Below are 22,735 nucleotides of genomic sequence, written 5' to 3'. Positions count from 1 at the left end.
GCTCGTTAGCAGTAGCCTATTTTTAACCCAAGGATTATGTAAATTGCTTAATCCTTTAATTGTTTTTTGGTTTGTTTATTTGTTTTATGCTTTGTGCATATTATGACTTTTTGCTTGTGTTGACATTTTGGAAGCCAAACATCCAGAGAATGCATTATCTGTGTGCTGCGAATACTCAGAGCCAAGTCATGTGCTTGGTGCCAGTCTCAGCCTGTTCCTCCTACTCTCCGATATGGTCTTGGTATTTTTGCCCTTTTCTATAAGCCTTTATTACTTAGAATGTATAGAATATATATTAGTCCTAATATTGCTCCATATAGACTGCTGGAATGTGGGAAATGTGAACGCTGCACTAGACTGTGTTCCTTGCTCGCTCTCACCCCCTCGTAATCTGTGACTGCCAGCTTTTCCATCCTATCTGTTCAGTGCTCTCAGTTTATGTCTATGTGGCCTTCTAGAAATCTGTGACTAGGAGTGGTCTGACCGTGACGCATCTGCTTTTGCAACCTCATATTTATTTATAAGCAGAGCCATTTTTCCCGGCGTCCTGCCGACTAGATGACGGAAAATTAGAGAGCAGACATCCTATTAAAAGGTCAGAGACGCGAAGAGACATGCCTCTGGAGTCGGTGAGTGAAATAATCTCCTATTGTAACTACTTAACCAAGCAGATACGAAAATAACCAGTGTTTAATTCCATCCATAAACATCGAATTGGGGTGAATAATTTCTTGTTTACGTGTGAAAAATTGATTTCACTCATCAATGAGGCTTCATTCACAATTATGCTGAGCTTTCCTGTTAGACCAGATTCACAAATTTAATGCATCCTTCAACTGTCTGGACAAAAGGACACTTCAAACTGGCTTTTCTCACGCTATTGAACTCCAATAAGTGTATTCAAGCTGGTTTGTAATCGTTTATATTAAACTGTATGGGGAAGAAATATATCATATAAGTGTTGCTCCATTCAAACAGCAGACAAAATGCCTGCATACTACTAGGATGCGGCTGGACAGGTCCTGGATGGGAGATATATGTCACCTAGCTGGTTAGCCTGGGTGATGTGAAGCCGAGAAAATCAGGCTCTAGCACTAATAGTACTGAGAGGATTTTTAATGGGCCTGGATTTTGGGTCCGGGTTTTAGGAATGACTAGAAGAGCTTGGCGGGACTGGTCATTCCCATATTTTGCTATGCAGGCTTTGCAGATAATTTAAGTTGCCTCTTTCAGTGTTTTGTGTGTAGAAGGAGGAGAGAATTGACATATAAGGCCGCTTTCACACTTCAGGCTTTCGGTATCCGGCATGGGGCGGCGAAAAACCGGACTGCCGGATCCAGCCGCATACGCAGACACCGGATCCTTCTTTCTGCCGGATATATTCCTGGCAGAGGTTTCTGGGCATGCGCAGTGCGAAAAACCGGTCCGGCGTTGGGAAAAAACGTTGCATGCAACGTTTTTTCCAGACGCCAGACCGGCTATTTTCTCAGGATCCGGAAAAAACCAGATGCGCCGCATTGCCTTCCGGCGCAATGCGGCAGCAATGAAACAGCACGGGGAAAAAGCCAGATCTGGTCGTAACAGGAGCCGGATCCGGCAGTCCGGTTTTTCGCCGCACCATGCCGGATACCGAAAGCCTGAAGTGTGAAAGCGGCCTTACTTAGCTGATATACTCATACTGCTTTACAAACTGTTAATTTTTTGTTTTACCCTTGAGTCGGAAAAGGCCGCTTTACTTTTTCATGAATTTATGACCTGAATGAACCTCACCTTGTTTGGACAAGATATATTGCGTACCTGTATGCTAGTGGATACCAAAGAGCACTGATCCCCTACAATACACACAAAAAATATTTTATTGAAATACACAACTACATAAAAAAGCAAAGTTTAAAAATGAATAGTAAATACAAGGAACAACGAAAACAAAGCGAGGCCGATGAGTGACACAAAATAATGTACATGCGATTACAATACCAACAGTCAATTACAATGCAGTTCTGTAAGTTAGATATATAGAGATTTGATTCATTGTAAGGCACAAAAAAATCAAACCAGTAGTGAAAAAATAAAGATATGTCATAATTAGACATACCCAAAGGAATAAAAGTAGACTGTGTCACCACTTCGGCCTCCACCTCAGATTAAACTGTATGGGGAAGCGTTTTGCTCATTCATTGGGGACATATTTACTTGGGCCCATAATCAAAAATGAACATTTTTATGCTGGGCTTAAAGGGGTTGTCCACCTTAAGGAACATTTTTTTTTTACTTAAAGCTATGTTTTTTTTTAAAAACAATTTTTTAATTAGGTTTTATTAAAAAATGTACACCATTTACTTTCTATCGTCTCTGTGCTGCTTATTGGTGGCTGCAGAATGAGTTAACTGAGAACCTCTCAGTCATTTTTTTTTTTAGCTCCTCTCAGCTGATTTATATCCACAGACCACATTAAAGTTGAATCTGCCGGGAAACAAAGTATCTGTAAAAAGCCAAACGGTGCAACATTTTTAATACAGCCCAATTGCAAAAATGTTTTTTTAGCCCAAAATTTAATTAAAAAAAAAAAAAAAAGATTTCAACCCCTTTACGTTCAGGTTGTCTAACCACAAGACAGCATTAGAAACTGTGGGCCGTTGTTTTTGGAAGGGTATGAAAGCAGAATTTGGGATATTTTGATCAGATAGGTAGAGTGCGGTTGGGAATTAGGAGGGGAGATCGATTAGGGGCTTTGTCTACTTAGTTTACAAAAGATAATTATGCATATTTTTTTTGTTGTTGAATTATAGAACGCGAATAATAATATAGAAATTAAAAAGAGTATTATGGGATGGGTAACGACAAACATCTTCCCGGGAATTCCCTACTTGTAAGGAAAGTAAACATGTTTATGATGATACTTTTGGGTGACAGTAGGTATGATGACTCCTGTTTTGGCCATGTTCCTGACATTTCGTTCAATGACATCTGGTAGGTATCCACGTCAATCAGTGATCATCAGTGTGACCCTGGAGCCAGGTGCTCGCTGGAGTCTCTGCAGCTTTTGTCAGAGCACTGGATATAGTCCATATGGATAGATCTGTTACCATAATGTCTTATTCCTTTGATGTCATTTTTCAGGGTCCACCTCCTCAACTTGGTGATCTGATTGAATTCATCCGCCCCTTTTATCAGCACTGGGGCATATATGTTGGTGACGGCTGTGTCGTTCATCTCACAGGTAATCATTTCCACTTTATGCTGAACCCCCGGCATTATGAGTTGGTGTGGACAGCCATACATTGACCCTGAAACAGCCATGTAATACACAGTACACTACTCCCAAAGCCTGAGCAGTATATAGAGACCTGTCCTCATCACTGCTCTGACAATCCCTCATACTGCACTGAGTACAGAGGAATCCTCTTCTGACAATCCCTCACACTGAACTGAGTAAGCAGGAATCATCTTCTGACAATCCCTCATACTGAACTGAGTAAGCAGGAATCATCTTCTGACAATCCCTCATACTGAACTGAGTAAGCAGGAATCATCTTCTGACAATCCCTCATACTGCACTGAATATGGAAGAATCCTCTTCTGACAATCCCTCATACTGCACTGAGTACAGAGGAATCCTCTTCTGACAATCCCTCACACTGAACTGAGTAAGCAGGAATCATCTTCTGACAATCCCTCACACTGAACTGAGTAAGCAGGAATCATCTTCTGACAATCCCTCATACTGTACTGAATATGGAGGAATCATCTTCTGACAATCCCTCATACTGCACTGAGTATGGAGGAATCATCTTCTGACAATCCCTCACACTGAACTGAGTAAGCAGGAATCATCTTCTGACAATCCCTCACACTGAACTGAGTAAGCAGGAATCATCTTCTGACAATCCCTCATACTGTACTGAATATGGAGGAATCATCTTCTGACAATCCCTCATACTGCACTGAGTATGGAGGAATCATCTTCTGACAATCCCTCACACTGAACTGAGTAAGCAGGAATCATCTTCTGACAATCCCTCACACTGAACTGAGTAAGCAGGAATCATCTTCTGACAATCCCTCACACTGAACTGAGTAAGCAGGAATCATCTTCTGACAATCCCTCATACTGTACTGAGTACAGAGGAATCCTCTTCTGACAATCCCTCATACTGCACTGAGTATGGAGGAATCATCTTCTGACAATCCCTCATACTGTACTGAGTATGGAGGAATCATCTTCTGACAATCCCTCATACTGTACTGAGTATGGAGGAATCACCTTCTGACAATCCCTCATACTGCACTGAGTATGGAGGAATCCTCTTCTGACAATCACTCATACTGAACTGAGTAAGCAGGAATCATCTTCTGACAATCCCTCACACTGAACTGAGTAAGCAGGAATCATCTTCTGACAATCCCTCATACTGTACTGAATATGGAGGAATCATCTTCTGACAATCCCTCATACTGCACTGAGTATGGAGGAATCATCTTCTGACAATCCCTCACACTGAACTGAGTAAGCAGGAATCATCTTCTGACAATCCCTCACACTGAACTGAGTAAGCAGGAATCATCTTCTGACAATCCCTCATACTGTACTGAATATGGAGGAATCATCTTCTGACAATCCCTCATACTGCACTGAGTATGGAGGAATCATCTTCTGACAATCCCTCACACTGAACTGAGTAAGCAGGAATCATCTTCTGACAATCCCTCACACTGAACTGAGTAAGCAGGAATCATCTTCTGACAATCCCTCACACTGAACTGAGTAAGCAGGAATCATCTTCTAACAATCCCTCATACTGTACTGAGTACAGAGGAATCCTCTTCTGACAATCCCTCATACTGCACTGAGTATGGAGGAATCATCTTCTGACAATCCCTCATACTGTACTGAGTATGGAGGAATCATCTTCTGACAATCCCTCATACTGTACTGAGTGTGGAGGAATCATCTTCTGACAATCCCTCATACTGCACTGAGTATGGAGGAATCCTCTTCTGACAATCACTCATACTGAACTGAGTAAGCAGGAATCATCTTCTGACAATCCCTCATACTGTACTGAGTATGGAGGAATCATCTTCTGACAATCCCTCATACTGCACTGAGTATGGAGGAATCCTCTTCTGACAATCACTCATACTGCACTGAGTACGGAGGAATCCTCTTCTGACAATCCCTCATACTGTACTGAGTACGGAGGAATCTTCTGACAATCCCTCATACTGAACTTAGTACGGAGGAATCCTCTTCTGACAATCCCTCATACTGTACTGAGTATGGAGGAATCCTCTTCTGACAATCCCTCATGCTGTACTGAATATGGAGGAATCCTCTTCTGACAATCCCTCATGCTGTACTGAATATGGAGGAATTCTCTTCTGACAATCCCTCATACTGTACTGAATATGGAGGAATCCTCTTCTGACAATCCCTCATACTGTACTGAATATGGAGGAATCATCTTCTGACAATCCCTCATAATGCACTGAGTATGGAGGAATCATCTTCTGACAATCCCTCACACTGAACTGAGTAAGCAGGAATCATCTTCTGACAATCCCTCACACTGAACTGAGTAAGCAGGAATCATCTTCTGACAATCCCTCATACTGTACTGAATATGGAGGAATCATCTTCTGACAATCCCTCATACTGCACTGAGTATGGAGGAATCATCTTCTGACAATCCCTCACACTGAACTGAGTAAGCAGGAATCATCTTCTGACAATCCCTCACACTGAACTGAGTAAGCAGGAATCATCTTCTGACAATCCCTCACACTGAACTGAGTAAGCAGGAATCATCTTCTGACAATCCCTCATACTGTACTGAGTACAGAGGAATCCTCTTCTGACAATCCCTCATACTGCACTGAGTATGGAGGAATCATCTTCTGACAATCCCTCATACTGTACTGAGTATGGAGGAATCATCTTCTGACAATCCCTCATACTGTACTGAGTATGGAGGAATCATCTTCTGACAATCCCTCATACTGCACTGAGTATGGAGGAATCCTCTTCTGACAATCACTCATACTGAACTGAGTAAGCAGGAATCATCTTCTGACAATCCCTCATACTGTACTGAGTATGGAGGAATCATCTTCTGACAATCCCTCATACTGCACTGAGTATGGAGGAATCCTCTTCTGACAATCCCTCATACTGCACTGAGTACGGAGGAATCCTCTTCTGACAATCCCTCATACTGTACTGAGTACGGAGGAATCTTCTGACAATCCCTCATACTGAACTTAGTACGGAGGAATCCTCTTCTGACAATCCCTCATGCTGTACTGAATATGGAGGAATCCTCTTCTGACAATCCCTCATGCTGTACTGAATATGGAGGAATTCTCTTCTGACAATCCCTCATACTGTACTGAGTATGGAGGAATCCTCTTCTGACAATCCCTCATGCTGTACTGAATATGGAGGAATCCTCTTCTGACAATCCCTCATGCTGTACTGAATATGGAGGAATTCTCTTCTGACAATCCCTCATACTGTACTGAATATGGAGGAATCCTCTTCTGACAATCCCTCATACTGCACTGAATATGGAAGAATCCTCTTCTGACAATCCCTCATACTGCACTGAGTACAGAGGAATCCTCTTCTGACAATCCCTCACACTGAACTGAGTAAGCAGGAATCATCTTCTGACAATCCCTCACACTGAACTGAGTAAGCAGGAATCATCTTCTGACAATCCCTCATACTGTACTGAATATGGAGGAATCATCTTCTGACAATCCCTCATACTGCACTGAGTATGGAGGAATCATCTTCTGACAATCCCTCACACTGAACTGAGTAAGCAGGAATCATCTTCTGACAATCCCTCACACTGAACTGAGTAAGCAGGAATCATCTTCTGACAATCCCTCATACTGTACTGAATATGGAGGAATCATCTTCTGACAATCCCTCATACTGCACTGAGTATGGAGGAATCATCTTCTGACAATCCCTCACACTGAACTGAGTAAGCAGGAATCATCTTCTGACAATCCCTCACACTGAACTGAGTAAGCAGGAATCATCTTCTGACAATCCCTCACACTGAACTGAGTAAGCAGGAATCATCTTCTGACAATCCCTCATACTGTACTGAGTACAGAGGAATCCTCTTCTGACAATCCCTCATACTGCACTGAGTATGGAGGAATCATCTTCTGACAATCCCTCATACTGTACTGAGTATGGAGGAATCATCTTCTGACAATCCCTCATACTGTACTGAGTATGGAGGAATCATCTTCTGACAATCCCTCATACTGCACTGAGTATGGAGGAATCCTCTTCTGACAATCACTCATACTGAACTGAGTAAGCAGGAATCATCTTCTGACAATCCCTCACACTGAACTGAGTAAGCAGGAATCATCTTCTGACAATCCCTCATACTGTACTGAATATGGAGGAATCATCTTCTGACAATCCCTCATACTGCACTGAGTATGGAGGAATCATCTTCTGACAATCCCTCACACTGAACTGAGTAAGCAGGAATCATCTTCTGACAATCCCTCACACTGAACTGAGTAAGCAGGAATCATCTTCTGACAATCCCTCATACTGTACTGAATATGGAGGAATCATCTTCTGACAATCCCTCATACTGCACTGAGTATGGAGGAATCATCTTCTGACAATCCCTCACACTGAACTGAGTAAGCAGGAATCATCTTCTGACAATCCCTCACACTGAACTGAGTAAGCAGGAATCATCTTCTGACAATCCCTCACACTGAACTGAGTAAGCAGGAATCATCTTCTAACAATCCCTCATACTGTACTGAGTACAGAGGAATCCTCTTCTGACAATCCCTCATACTGCACTGAGTATGGAGGAATCATCTTCTGACAATCCCTCATACTGTACTGAGTATGGAGGAATCATCTTCTGACAATCCCTCACACTGAACTGAGTAAGCAGGAATCATCTTCTGACAATCCCTCATACTGTACTGAATATGGAGGAATCATCTTCTGACAATCCCTCATACTGCACTGAGTATGGAGGAATCATCTTCTGACAATCCCTCACACTGAACTGAGTAAGCAGGAATCATCTTCTGACAATCCCTCACACTGAACTGAGTAAGCAGGAATCATCTTCTGACAATCCCTCACACTGAACTGAGTAAGCAGGAATCATCTTCTAACAATCCCTCATACTGTACTGAGTACAGAGGAATCCTCTTCTGACAATCCCTCATACTGCACTGAGTATGGAGGAATCATCTTCTGACAATCCCTCATACTGTACTGAGTATGGAGGAATCATCTTCTGACAATCCCTCATACTGTACTGAGTGTGGAGGAATCATCTTCTGACAATCCCTCATACTGCACTGAGTATGGAGGAATCCTCTTCTGACAATCACTCATACTGAACTGAGTAAGCAGGAATCATCTTCTGACAATCCCTCATACTGTACTGAGTATGGAGGAATCATCTTCTGACAATCCCTCATACTGCACTGAGTATGGAGGAATCCTCTTCTGACAATCCCTCATACTGCACTGAGTACGGAGGAATCCTCTTCTGACAATCCCTCATACTGTACTGAGTACGGAGGAATCTTCTGACAATCCCTCATACTGAACTTAGTACGGAGGAATCCTCTTCTGACAATCCCTCATACTGTACTGAGTATGGAGGAATCCTCTTCTGACAATCCCTCATGCTGTACTGAATATGGAGGAATCCTCTTCTGACAATCCCTCATGCTGTACTGAATATGGAGGAATTCTCTTCTGACAATCCCTCATACTGTACTGAATATGGAGGAATCCTCTTCTGACAATCCCTCATACTGTACTGAATATGGAGGAATCATCTTCTGACAATCCCTCATAATGCACTGAGTATGGAGGAATCATCTTCTGACAATCCCTCACACTGAACTGAGTAAGCAGGAATCATCTTCTGACAATCCCTCACACTGAACTGAGTAAGCAGGAATCATCTTCTGACAATCCCTCATACTGTACTGAATATGGAGGAATCATCTTCTGACAATCCCTCATACTGCACTGAGTATGGAGGAATCATCTTCTGACAATCCCTCACACTGAACTGAGTAAGCAGGAATCATCTTCTGACAATCCCTCACACTGAACTGAGTAAGCAGGAATCATCTTCTGACAATCCCTCACACTGAACTGAGTAAGCAGGAATCATCTTCTGACAATCCCTCATACTGTACTGAGTACAGAGGAATCCTCTTCTGACAATCCCTCATACTGCACTGAGTATGGAGGAATCATCTTCTGACAATCCCTCATACTGTACTGAGTATGGAGGAATCATCTTCTGACAATCCCTCATACTGTACTGAGTATGGAGGAATCATCTTCTGACAATCCCTCATACTGCACTGAGTATGGAGGAATCCTCTTCTGACAATCACTCATACTGAACTGAGTAAGCAGGAATCATCTTCTGACAATCCCTCATACTGTACTGAGTATGGAGGAATCATCTTCTGACAATCCCTCATACTGCACTGAGTATGGAGGAATCCTCTTCTGACAATCCCTCATACTGCACTGAGTACGGAGGAATCCTCTTCTGACAATCCCTCATACTGTACTGAGTACGGAGGAATCTTCTGACAATCCCTCATACTGAACTTAGTACGGAGGAATCCTCTTCTGACAATCCCTCATGCTGTACTGAATATGGAGGAATCCTCTTCTGACAATCCCTCATGCTGTACTGAATATGGAGGAATTCTCTTCTGACAATCCCTCATACTGTACTAAGTATGGAGGAATCCTCTTCTGACAATCCCTCATGCTGTACTGAATATGGAGGAATCCTCTTCTGACAATCCCTCATGCTGTACTGAATATGGAGGAATTCTCTTCTGACAATCCCTCATACTGTACTGAATATGGAGGAATCCTCTTCTGACAATCCCTCATACTGTACTGAATATGGAGGAATCATCTTCTGACAATCCCTCATACTGCACTGAGTATGGAGGAATCATCTTCTGACAATCCCTCACACTGAACTGAGTAAGCAGGAATCATCTTCTGACAATCCCTCACACTGAACTGAGTAAGCAGGAATCATCTTCTGACAATCCCTCATACTGTACTGAATATGGAGGAATCATCTTCTGACAATCCCTCATACTGCACTGAGTATGGAGGAATCATCTTCTGACAATCCCTCACACTGAACTGAGTAAGCAGGAATCATCTTCTGACAATCCCTCACACTGAACTGAGTAAGCAGGAATCATCTTCTGACAATCCCTCACACTGAACTGAGTAAGCAGGAATCATCTTCTGACAATCCCTCATACTGTACTGAGTACAGAGGAATCCTCTTCTGACAATCCCTCATACTGCACTGAGTATGGAGGAATCATCTTCTGACAATCCCTCATACTGTACTGAGTATGGAGGAATCATCTTCTGACAATCCCTCATACTGTACTGAGTATGGAGGAATCATCTTCTGACAATCCCTCATACTGCACTGAGTATGGAGGAATCCTCTTCTGACAATCACTCATACTGAACTGAGTAAGCAGGAATCATCTTCTGACAATCCCTCATACTGTACTGAGTATGGAGGAATCATCTTCTGACAATCCCTCATACTGCACTGAGTATGGAGGAATCCTCTTCTGACAATCCCTCATACTGCACTGAGTACGGAGGAATCCTCTTCTGACAATCCCTCATACTGTACTGAGTACGGAGGAATCTTCTGACAATCCCTCATACTGAACTTAGTACGGAGGAATCCTCTTCTGACAATCCCTCATACTGTACTGAGTATGGAGGAATCCTCTTCTGACAATCCCTCATGCTGTACTGAATATGGAGGAATCCTCTTCTGACAATCCCTCATGCTGTACTGAATATGGAGGAATTCTCTTCTGACAATCCCTCATACTGTACTGAATATGGAGGAATCCTCTTCTGACAATCCCTCATACTGTACTGAATATGGAGGAATCATCTTCTGACAATCCCTCATAATGCACTGAGTATGGAGGAATCATCTTCTGACAATCCCTCACACTGAACTGAGTAAGCAGGAATCATCTTCTGACAATCCCTCACACTGAACTGAGTAAGCAGGAATCATCTTCTGACAATCCCTCATACTGTACTGAATATGGAGGAATCATCTTCTGACAATCCCTCATACTGCACTGAGTATGGAGGAATCATCTTCTGACAATCCCTCACACTGAACTGAGTAAGCAGGAATCATCTTCTGACAATCCCTCACACTGAACTGAGTAAGCAGGAATCATCTTCTGACAATCCCTCACACTGAACTGAGTAAGCAGGAATCATCTTCTGACAATCCCTCATACTGTACTGAGTACAGAGGAATCCTCTTCTGACAATCCCTCATACTGCACTGAGTATGGAGGAATCATCTTCTGACAATCCCTCATACTGTACTGAGTATGGAGGAATCATCTTCTGACAATCCCTCATACTGTACTGAGTATGGAGGAATCATCTTCTGACAATCCCTCATACTGCACTGAGTATGGAGGAATCCTCTTCTGACAATCACTCATACTGAACTGAGTAAGCAGGAATCATCTTCTGACAATCCCTCATACTGTACTGAGTATGGAGGAATCATCTTCTGACAATCCCTCATACTGCACTGAGTATGGAGGAATCCTCTTCTGACAATCCCTCATACTGCACTGAGTACGGAGGAATCCTCTTCTGACAATCCCTCATACTGTACTGAGTACGGAGGAATCTTCTGACAATCCCTCATACTGAACTTAGTACGGAGGAATCCTCTTCTGACAATCCCTCATGCTGTACTGAATATGGAGGAATCCTCTTCTGACAATCCCTCATGCTGTACTGAATATGGAGGAATTCTCTTCTGACAATCCCTCATACTGTACTAAGTATGGAGGAATCCTCTTCTGACAATCCCTCATGCTGTACTGAATATGGAGGAATCCTCTTCTGACAATCCCTCATGCTGTACTGAATATGGAGGAATTCTCTTCTGACAATCCCTCATACTGTACTGAATATGGAGGAATCCTCTTCTGACAATCCCTCATACTGTACTGAATATGGAGGAATCATCTTCTGACAATCCCTCATACTGCACTGAGTATGGAGGAATCATCTTCTGACAATCCCTCACACTGAACTGAGTAAGCAGGAATCATCTTCTGACAATCCCTCACACTGAACTGAGTAAGCAGGAATCATCTTCTGACAATCCCTCATACTGTACTGAATATGGAGGAATCATCTTCTGACAATCCCTCATACTGCACTGAGTATGGAGGAATCATCTTCTGACAATCCCTCACACTGAACTGAGTAAGCAGGAATCATCTTCTGACAATCCCTCACACTGAACTGAGTAAGCAGGAATCATCTTCTGACAATCCCTCACACTGAACTGAGTAAGCAGGAATCATCTTCTGACAATCCCTCATACTGTACTGAGTACAGAGGAATCCTCTTCTGACAATCCCTCATACTGCACTGAGTATGGAGGAATCATCTTCTGACAATCCCTCATACTGTACTGAGTATGGAGGAATCATCTTCTGACAATCCCTCATACTGTACTGAGTATGGAGGAATCATCTTCTGACAATCCCTCATACTGCACTGAGTATGGAGGAATCCTCTTCTGACAATCACTCATACTGAACTGAGTAAGCAGGAATCATCTTCTGACAATCCCTCATACTGTACTGAGTATGGAGGAATCATCTTCTGACAATCCCTCATACTGCACTGAGTATGGAGGAATCCTCTTCTGACAATCCCTCATACTGCACTGAGTACGGAGGAATCCTCTTCTGACAATCCCTCATACTGTACTGAGTACGGAGGAATCTTCTGACAATCCCTCATACTGAACTTAGTACGGAGGAATCCTCTTCTGACAATCCCTCATACTGTACTGAGTATGGAGGAATCCTCTTCTGACAATCCCTCATGCTGTACTGAATATGGAGGAATCCTCTTCTGACAATCCCTCATGCTGTACTGAATATGGAGGAATTCTCTTCTGACAATCCCTCATACTGTACTGAATATGGAGGAATCCTCTTCTGACAATCCCTCATACTGTACTGAATATGGAGGAATCCTCTTCTGACAATCCCTCATACTGCACTGAGTATGGAGGAATCATCTTCTGACAATCCCTCATACTGCACTGAATATGGAAGAATCCTCTTCGGACAATCCCTCATACTGTACTGAGTACGGAGGAATCTTCTGACAATCCCTCATACTGAACTTAGTACGGAGGAATCCTCTTCTGACAATCCCTCATACTGTACTGAGTATGGAGGAATCCTCTTCTGACAATCCCTCATACTGCACTGAATATGGAGGAATCCTCTTCTGACAATCCCTCATACTGTACTGAGTACGGAGGAATCTTCTGACAATCCCTCATACTGAACTTAGTACGGAGGAATCCTCTTCTGACAATCCCTCATACTGTACTGAGTATGGAGGAATCCTCTTCTGACAATCCCTCATACTGTACTGAATATGGAGGAATCCTCTTCTGACAATCCCTCATGCTGTACTGAATATGGAGGAATCCTCTTCTGACAATCCCTCATACTGTACTGAATATGGAGGAATCCTCTTCTGACAATCCCTCATGCTGTACTGAATATGGAGGAATCCTCTTCTGACAATCCCTCATGCTGTACTGAATATGGAGGAATTCTCTTCTGACAATCCCTCATACTGTACTGAATATGGAGGAATCCTCTTCTGACAATCCCTCATACTGTACTGAATATGGAGGAATTCTCTTCTGACAATCCCTCATACTGTACTGAATATGGAGGAATTCTCTTCTGACAATCCCTCATACTGCACTGAATATGGAGGAATCCTCTTCTGACAATCCCTCATACTGCACTGAGTATGGAGGAATCATCTTCTGACAATCCCTCATACTGCACTGAATATGGAAGAATCCTCTTCGGACAATCCCTCATACTGTACTGAATATGGAGGAATCCTCTTCTGACAATCCCTCATGCTGTACTGAATATGGAGGAATCCTCTTCTGACAATCCCTCATACTGTACTGAATATGGAGGAATCCTCTTCTGACAATCCCTCATGCTGTACTGAATATGGAGGAATCCTCTTCTGACAATCCCTCATGCTGTACTGAATATGGAGGAATTCTCTTCTGACAATCCCTCATACTGTACTGAATATGGAGGAATCCTCTTCTGACAATCCCTCATACTGTACTGAATATGGAGGAATTCTCTTCTGACAATCCCTCATACTGTACTGAATATGGAGGAATTCTCTTCTGACAATCCCTCATACTGCACTGAATATGGAGGAATCCTCTTCTGACAATCCCTCATACTGCACTGAGTATGGAGGAATCATCTTCTGACAATCCCTCATACTGCACTGAATATGGAAGAATCCTCTTCGGACAATCCCTCATACTGTACTGAGTACGGAGGAATCTTCTGACAATCCCTCATACTGAACTTAGTACGGAGGAATCCTCTTCTGACAATCCCTCATACTGTACTGAGTATGGAGGAATCCTCTTCTGACAATCCCTCATACTGCACTGAATATGGAGGAATCCTCTTCTGTCAATCCCTCATACTGTACTGAGTACGGAGGAATCTTCTGACAATCCCTCATACTGAACTTAGTACGGAGGAATCCTCTTCTGACAATCCCTCATACTGTACTGAGTATGGAGGAATCCTCTTCTGACAATCCCTCATACTGTACTGAATATGGAGGAATCCTCTTCTGACAATCCCTCATGCTGTACTGAATATGGAGGAATCCTCTTCTGACAATCCCTCATACTGTACTGAATATGGAGGAATCCTCTTCTGACAATCCCTCATGCTGTACTGAATATGGAGGAATCCTCTTCTGACAATCCCTCATACTGTACTGAATATGGAGGAATCCTCTTCTGACAATCCCTCATACTGTACTGAATATGGAGGAATTCTCTTCTGACAATCCCTCATACTGTACTGAATATGGAGGAATTCTCTTCTGACAATCCCTCATACTGCACTGAATATGGAGGAATCCTCTTCTGTCAATCCCTCATACTGTACTGAGTACGGAGGAATCTTCTGACAATCCCTCATACTGAACTTAGTACGGAGGAATCCTCTTCTGACAATCCCTCATACTGTACTGAATATGGAGGAATCCTCTTCTGACAATCCCTCATGCTGTACTGAATATGGAGGAATCCTCTTCTGACAATCCCTCATGCTGTACTGAATATGGAGGAATCCTCTTCTGACAATCCCTCATACTGTACTGAATATGGAGGAATCCTCTTCTGACAATCCCTCATGCTGTACTGAATATGGAGGAATCCTCTTCTGACAATCCCTCATACTGTACTGAATATGGAGGAATCCTCTTCTGACAATCCCTCATACTGTACTGAATATGGAGGAATTCTCTTCTGACAATCCCTCATACTGTACTGAATATGGAGGAATCCTCTTCTGACAATCCCTCATACTGCACTGAGTATGGAGGAATCATCTTCTGACAATCCCTCATACTGCACTGAATATGGAAGAATCCTCTTCTGACAATCCCTCATACTGTACTGAATATGGAGGAATTCTCTTCTGACAATCCCTCATACTGCACTGAATATGGAGGAATCCTCTTCTGTCAATCCCTCATACTGTACTGAGTACGGAGGAATCTTCTGACAATCCCTCATACTGAACTTAGTACGGAGGAATCCTCTTCTGACAATCCCTCATACTGTACTGAGTATGGAGGAATCCTCTTCTGACAATCCCTCATACTGCACTGAATATGGAGGAATCCTCTTCTGACAATCCCTCATACTGTACTGAATATGGAGGAATTCTCTTCTGACAATCCCTCATACTGCACTGAATATGGAGGAATCCTCTTCTGTCAATCCCTCATACTGTACTGAGTACGGAGGAATCTTCTGACAATCCCTCATACTGAACTTAGTACGGAGGAATCCTCTTCTGACAATCCCTCATACTGTACTGAGTATGGAGGAATCCTCTTCTGACAATCCCTCATACTGTACTGAATATGGAGGAATCCTCTTCTGACAATCCCTCATGCTGTACTGAATATGGAGGAATCCTCTTCTGACAATCCCTCATACTGTACTGAATATGGAGGAATCCTCTTCTGACAATCCCTCATGCTGTACTGAATATGGAGGAATCCTCTTCTGACAATCCCTCATACTGTACTGAATATGGAGGAATCCTCTTCTGACAATCCCTCATGCTGTACTGAATATGGAGGAATTCTCTTCTGACAATCCCTCATACTGTACTGAATATGGAGGAATCCTCTTCTGACAATCCCTCATACTGTACTGAATATGGAGGAATTCTCTTCTGACAATCCCTCATACTGTACTGAATATGGAGGAATTCTCTTCTGACAATCCCTCATACTGCACTGAATATGGAGGAATCCTCTTCTGACAATCCCTCATACTGCACTGAGTATGGAGGACTCATCTTCTGACAATCCCTCATACTGCACTGAATATGGAGGAATCCTCTTCTGACAATCCCTCATACTGTACTGAGTATGGAGGAATCCTCTTCTGACAATCCCTCATACTGCACTGAATATGGAGGAATCCTCTTCGGACAATCCCTCATACTGTACTGAGTACGGAGGAATCTTCTGACAATCCCTCATACTGAACTTAGTACGGAGGAATCCTCTTCTGACAATCCCTCATACTGTACTGAGTATGGAGGAATCCTCTTCTGACAATCCCTCATACTGTACTGAATATGGAGGAATCCTCTTCTGACAATCCCTCATGCTGTACTGAATATGGAGGAATCCTCTTCTGACAATCCCTCATACTGTACTGAATATGGAGGAATCCTCTTCTGACAATCCCTCATGCTGTACTGAATATGGAGGAATCCTCTTCTGACAATCCCTCATACTGTACTGAATATGGAGGAATCCTCTTCTGACAATCCCTCATGCTGTACTGAATATGGAGGAATTCTCTTCTGACAATCCCTCATACTGTACTGAATATGGAGGAATCCTCTTCTGACAATCCCTCATACTGCACTGAATATGGAGGAATTCTCTTCTGACAATCCCTCATACTGTACTGAGTACGGAGGAATCCTCTTCTGACAATCCGTCAAACTGAACTGAGTGCACAGGAATCATCTTCTGACAATCTCTCATATTGTACTGAATATGAAAGAATCCTCTTCTGACAATCCCTCATACTGTACTGAGTACGCAGGAATCATTTTCTGACAATCCCTCATACAGTACTGAGTACAGAGGAATCTTCTGACAATCCCTCATACTGAACTGAGTAAGGAGGAATCCTTTTCTGACAATCACTCATACTGTACTGAGTACGGAGGAATCATCTTCTGACAATCCCTCATACTGCACTGAGTATGCAGAAATCATCTTTTGCCACTCCCTCATACTGTACTGAATACACAGGAATCATCTTCTGACAATCCCTCACACTGTACTGAATATGGAGGAATAATCTTCTGACAATCGCTCATACTGTACTGAGTACCAGGAAAAATCTTCTGACAATCCCTCATACTGTACTGAATATGGAAGAATCCTCTTCTGACAATCCCTCATACTGAACGAGTACACATGAATCATATTCTGACAATCCCTCATACAGTACTGAGTACGGAGGAATCCTCTATAAATTGCCGCACTGTGCTTGTGTAGTTAGTGTGTCACTTTAGTGGATGCTTGAGATTTGGGAACGCTGGTTTTGGTTAATGGTCAGGGGGACATCAGTCAGGGATGGGAGGACTCAGATTCAGGACTCCGTGACACTCTTTGCTGGTGGTAATGCCCAGAGGACCCTTCACTGCTATTTAGCACTCAGTTCACATTGTGTCAGAAGCAGGGGCGTAACATCCCCGGTCGCAGCTGCAACGGGGCCCTTGAGCGCTTAGGGGCTCAGGCCCCAGGGCCGCCAGTCAGGGCATTAATGCCCTGACTGGCGTATGGAGCCACTATGAGCAGAGGCACAGGGTCGGACTGGGGTGCCTAGGGCACACCAGGGGAATTGACTCTAGGGGCCCACCTGTTATGAATGGGTCACCGAGGAGAAAAAAACAAAACAAGCTAAGTCACAGAAAACCAGAGAGGTTGGTAACTATGCAGATTGCAGATCCCTGATCTTACCACACAACTAGCAGCAGCCGTGGAGCGTACCTATGATGATCCTAGACGCTTCGTCACAGCCGGAGAACTACATAAGCCTGAAGCAAGAAAAGGGGAAAACTAACTGCCCCAGAGCAGACCCCAAAGGAAAGACAGCCCCTCACATGTATTGACGGTGAAACAAGATGAAAGCACAAACACAGGCAGGAAAATAGGCTGAGCAAACGATGGGGCCCAAACTAACTAGAGAGGATAGGAAAGGAAAGACACTGTCTGCAACCTGCAAAAAACCCTACAAAAATAATGTCCAACAACTTCTGATAGCAAAATTAACCCTGAAGTCACTAGACTTCTCCCACTATATCAGCACTCTGAAATATTCTGAGACAGAGCAAAAAGAGGCCATTGTAATAAGGGACAAAAGGCAAATTGGCAAATACAGGTAAATAAGACTGGAAATTCAGCACAGCCCCATCCGGGGCTGGCTGACCACACAAAAAACTGAATAGACCAACAAAATCAAGTGTGAACTTTAGCAGAAAAACTTAGCTTTAGATGACTGGAACGGAGCTGAAAACCAAGACCTGACAAGCCAGAAGTAATCACCAGCACCAGAATAAGGAGTCGGCTCTCTTCAATCCAGTCTGAGATTCCTGAGGTCCAATTGTCATCCTCATTATCAGGTGGCAGATTTCTACTGATCAAATCAGCCTCACTACCTCCTGTTACCACCAGAGGGAGCCTGGCAGGAGAACTCACAACTGGTGGACCAGAAAATGAACTCACAACACCCACCCTATGGCTACCATAAACGCTTTTGTTACATGTTCATTTTTTGGCATCTCCCACTAAAACATGTGCCTTATAGCAAGCTGTACAGTGTGCAAAAGAGAACGCTCTCAGCCCCCTATATATCGCACAGACCGCACTCTCAGCCTCCTATGTATCGTACAGACCGCACTCTCAGCCTCCTATCTATCGTACAGACAGCACTCTCAGCCTCCTATATATCGTACAGACAGCACTCTCAGCCTCCTATATATCGTACAGACAGCTCTCTCAGCCTCCTATATATCGTACAGACAGCTCTCTCAGCCTCCTATATATCGTACAGACCGCACTCTCATCCTAGTATATATCATACAGACCGCACTCTCATCCTCCTATATATCATACAGACCACACTCTCAGCCTCCTATATATCATACAGACCGCACTCTCAGCCTCCTATATATCATACAGACCGCACTCTCAGCCTCCTATATATCGCACAGACCGCACTCTCAGCCTCCTATACATCGTACAGACCGCACGCTCAGCATCCTATATATCGTACAGACCACACTCTCAGCCTCCTATATATTGTACAGACCGCACTCTCAGCCTCCTATAGCACATACAGACCGCACTCTCAGCATCCTATATATCGTACAGACCGCACTCTCAGCCTTCTATATATCGTACAGACCACACTCTCAGCCTCCTATATATCGTACAGACCGCACTCTCAGCCTCCTATAGCACATACAGACCGCACTCTCAGCCTCCTATATATCGTACAGACCGCACTCTCAGCCTCCTATATATCGTACAGACCGCACTCTCAGCCTCCTATAGCACATACAGACCGCACTCTCAGCATCCTATATATCGTACAGACCGCACTCTCAGCCTCCTATATATCGTACAGACCACACTCTCAGCCTCCTATATATCGTACAGACCGCACTCTCAGCCTCCTATAGCACATACAGACCGCACTCTCAGCCTCCTATATATCGTACAGACCGCACTCTCAGCCTCCTATATATCGTACAGACCGCACTCTCAGCCTCCTATATATCATACAGACCACACTCTCAGCTTCCTATATATCGTGCAGACCGCACTCTCAGCCTCCCATATATCGTACAGACCGCACTCTCAGCCTCCTATATATCGTACACACCGCACTCTCAGCCTCCTATATATCGTACACACCGCACTCTCAGCCTCCCATATATCATACAGACCGCACTCTCAGCCTCCTATATATCGTACAGACCACACTCTCAGCCTATATATCATACAGACCGCACTCTCAGCCTCCTATATATCGTACAGACCGCACTCTCAGCATTCTATATATCGTACAGACCGCACTCTCAGCCTTCTATATATCATACAGACCGCACTCTCAGCCTCCCATATATCATACAGACCGCACTCTCAGCCTCCTATATATCGTACAGACCACACTCTCAGCCTATATATCATACAGACAGCACTCTCAGCCTCCTATATATCGTACAGACAGCACTCTCAGCCTCCTATATATCGTACAGACCGCACTCTCAGCCTTCTATATATCATACAGACCGCACTCTCAGCCTCCTATATATCGTACAGACCGCACTCTCAGCCTCCTATATATCATACAGACCGCATTCTCAGCCTCCTATATATCATACAGACCGCACTCTCAGCCTTCTATATATCATACAGACCGCACTCTCAGCCTCCTATATATCATACAGACCGCATTCTCAGCCTCCTATATATCATACAGACCGCACTCTCAGCCTCCTATATATCATACAGACCGCACTCTCAGCCTCCTATATATCATACAGACCGCACTCTCAGCCTCCTATATATTGTAGAGACCGCACGCTCAGCATCCTATATATCGTACAGACCGCACTCTCAGCCTCCTATATATCATACAGACCACACTCTCAGCCTATATATCATACAGACCGCACTCTCAGCCTCCTATATATCGTACAGACCGCACTCTCAGCCTCCTATATATCGTACAGACCGCACTCTCAGCCTTCTATATATCATACAGACCGCACTCTCAGCCTCCTATATATCGTACAGACCGCACTCTCAGCCTCCTATATATCATACAGACCGCATTCTCAGCCTCCTATATATCATACAGACCGCACTCTCAGCCTTCTATATATCATACAGACCGCACTCTCAGCCTCCTATATATCGTACAGACCGCACTCTCAGCCTCCTATATATCATACAGACCGCACTCTCAGCCTCCTATATATTGTAGAGACCGCACGCTCAGCATCCTATATATCGTACAGACCGCACTCAGCCTCCTACATATCGTACAGACCACACTCTCAGCCTAATATGTATTGTACAGACCGCACTCTCAGCATCCTATATATCGTACAGACCACACTCTCAGCCTCCTATATATCATACAGACCGCACTCTCAGCCTCCAATATATCGTACAGACCGCACTCTCAGCCTCCTATATATCGAACAGACCGCACTCTCAGCCTCCTATATATCGTACAGACCGCACTCTCAGCCTCCTATACATCGTACAGCCCACACTCTCAGCCTCCTATATATCGTACAGACCGCACTCTTAGCCTCCTTTATATCGTACAGACCGCACGCTCAGCCTCCTATATATCGTACAGACCGCACTCTCAGCCTCCTATATATCGTACAGACCGCACTCTCAGCCTCCTATATATCGTACAGACCGCACTCTCAGCCTCCTATATATCGTACAGACCGCACTCTCAGCCTCCTATATATCATACAGACTGTACTCTTGGCATCCTATAGCACATACAGACCGCACTCTCAGCCTCCTATATATCGTACAGACCGCATTCAGCCTCCTATATATCGTACAGACCACACTCTCAGCCTAATATGTATTGTACAGACCGCACTATCAGCCTCCTATATATCGTACAGACCACACTCTCAGCCTCCTATATATCATACAGACCGCACTCTCAGCCTCCTATATATTGTACAGACTGTACTCTTGGCATCCTATAGCACATACAGACCGCACTCTCAGCCTTCTATATATCATACAGACCGCACTCTCAGCCTCCTATATATTGTACAGACCGCACTCTCAGCCTCCTATATATCATACAGACCGCATTCTCAGCCTCCTATATATCATACAGACCGCACTCTCAGCCTTCTATATATCATACAGACCGCACTCTCAGCCTCCTATATATCATACAGACCGCACTCTCAGCCTCCTATATATCATACAGACCGCACTCTCAGCCTCCTATATATTGTACAGACTGTACTCTTGGCATCCTATAGCACATACAGACCGCACTCTCAGCCTTCTATATATCATACAGACCGCACTCTCAGCCTCCTATATATTGTACAGACCGCACTCTCAGCCTCCTATATATCATACAGACCGCATTCTCAGCCTCCTATATATCATACAGACCGCACTCTCAGCCTTCTATATATCATACAGACCGCACTCTCAGCCTCCTATATATCATACAGACCGCACTCTCAGCCTCCTATATATCATACAGACCGCACTCTCAGCCTCCTATATATCATACAGACCGCACTCTCAGCCTCCTATATATCGTACAGACCGCACTCTCAGCCTCCTATATATCATACAGACCGCACTCTCAGCCTCCTATATATTGTAGAGACCGCACGCTCAGCATCCTATATATCGTACAGACCACACTCT

At 43.8% G+C, this 22,735-nt stretch overlaps 1 protein-coding gene across 1 annotated transcript in view; it reads left to right on the top strand.

The window, feature by feature from the left end:
- Nucleotides 1-235: 235 nt before the first annotated feature.
- LOC141058323 (phospholipase A and acyltransferase 2-like) overlaps nucleotides 236-22,735 on the top strand; it is a 53,323-nt gene continuing 30,823 nt past the window's right edge. The window contains exons 1-2 of the mRNA XM_073554533.1: nucleotides 236-629; nucleotides 3,121-3,220. Coding sequence (XP_073410634.1) covers nucleotides 615-629; nucleotides 3,121-3,220 — 115 coding nt within the window. The 5' untranslated portion in view covers nucleotides 236-614. The remainder of the gene's footprint in view (nucleotides 630-3,120; nucleotides 3,221-22,735) is intronic.

The sequence above is a fragment of the Dendrobates tinctorius genome, unplaced genomic scaffold, assembly GCF_039654945.1.
Source record: "Dendrobates tinctorius isolate UK_male_01 unplaced genomic scaffold, ASM3965494v1 ptg000211l, whole genome shotgun sequence".
In the NCBI taxonomy this organism is placed as follows: Eukaryota; Metazoa; Chordata; class Amphibia; order Anura; family Dendrobatidae; genus Dendrobates; species Dendrobates tinctorius.
This window is presented reverse-complemented; position numbering and strand designations above follow the sequence as displayed.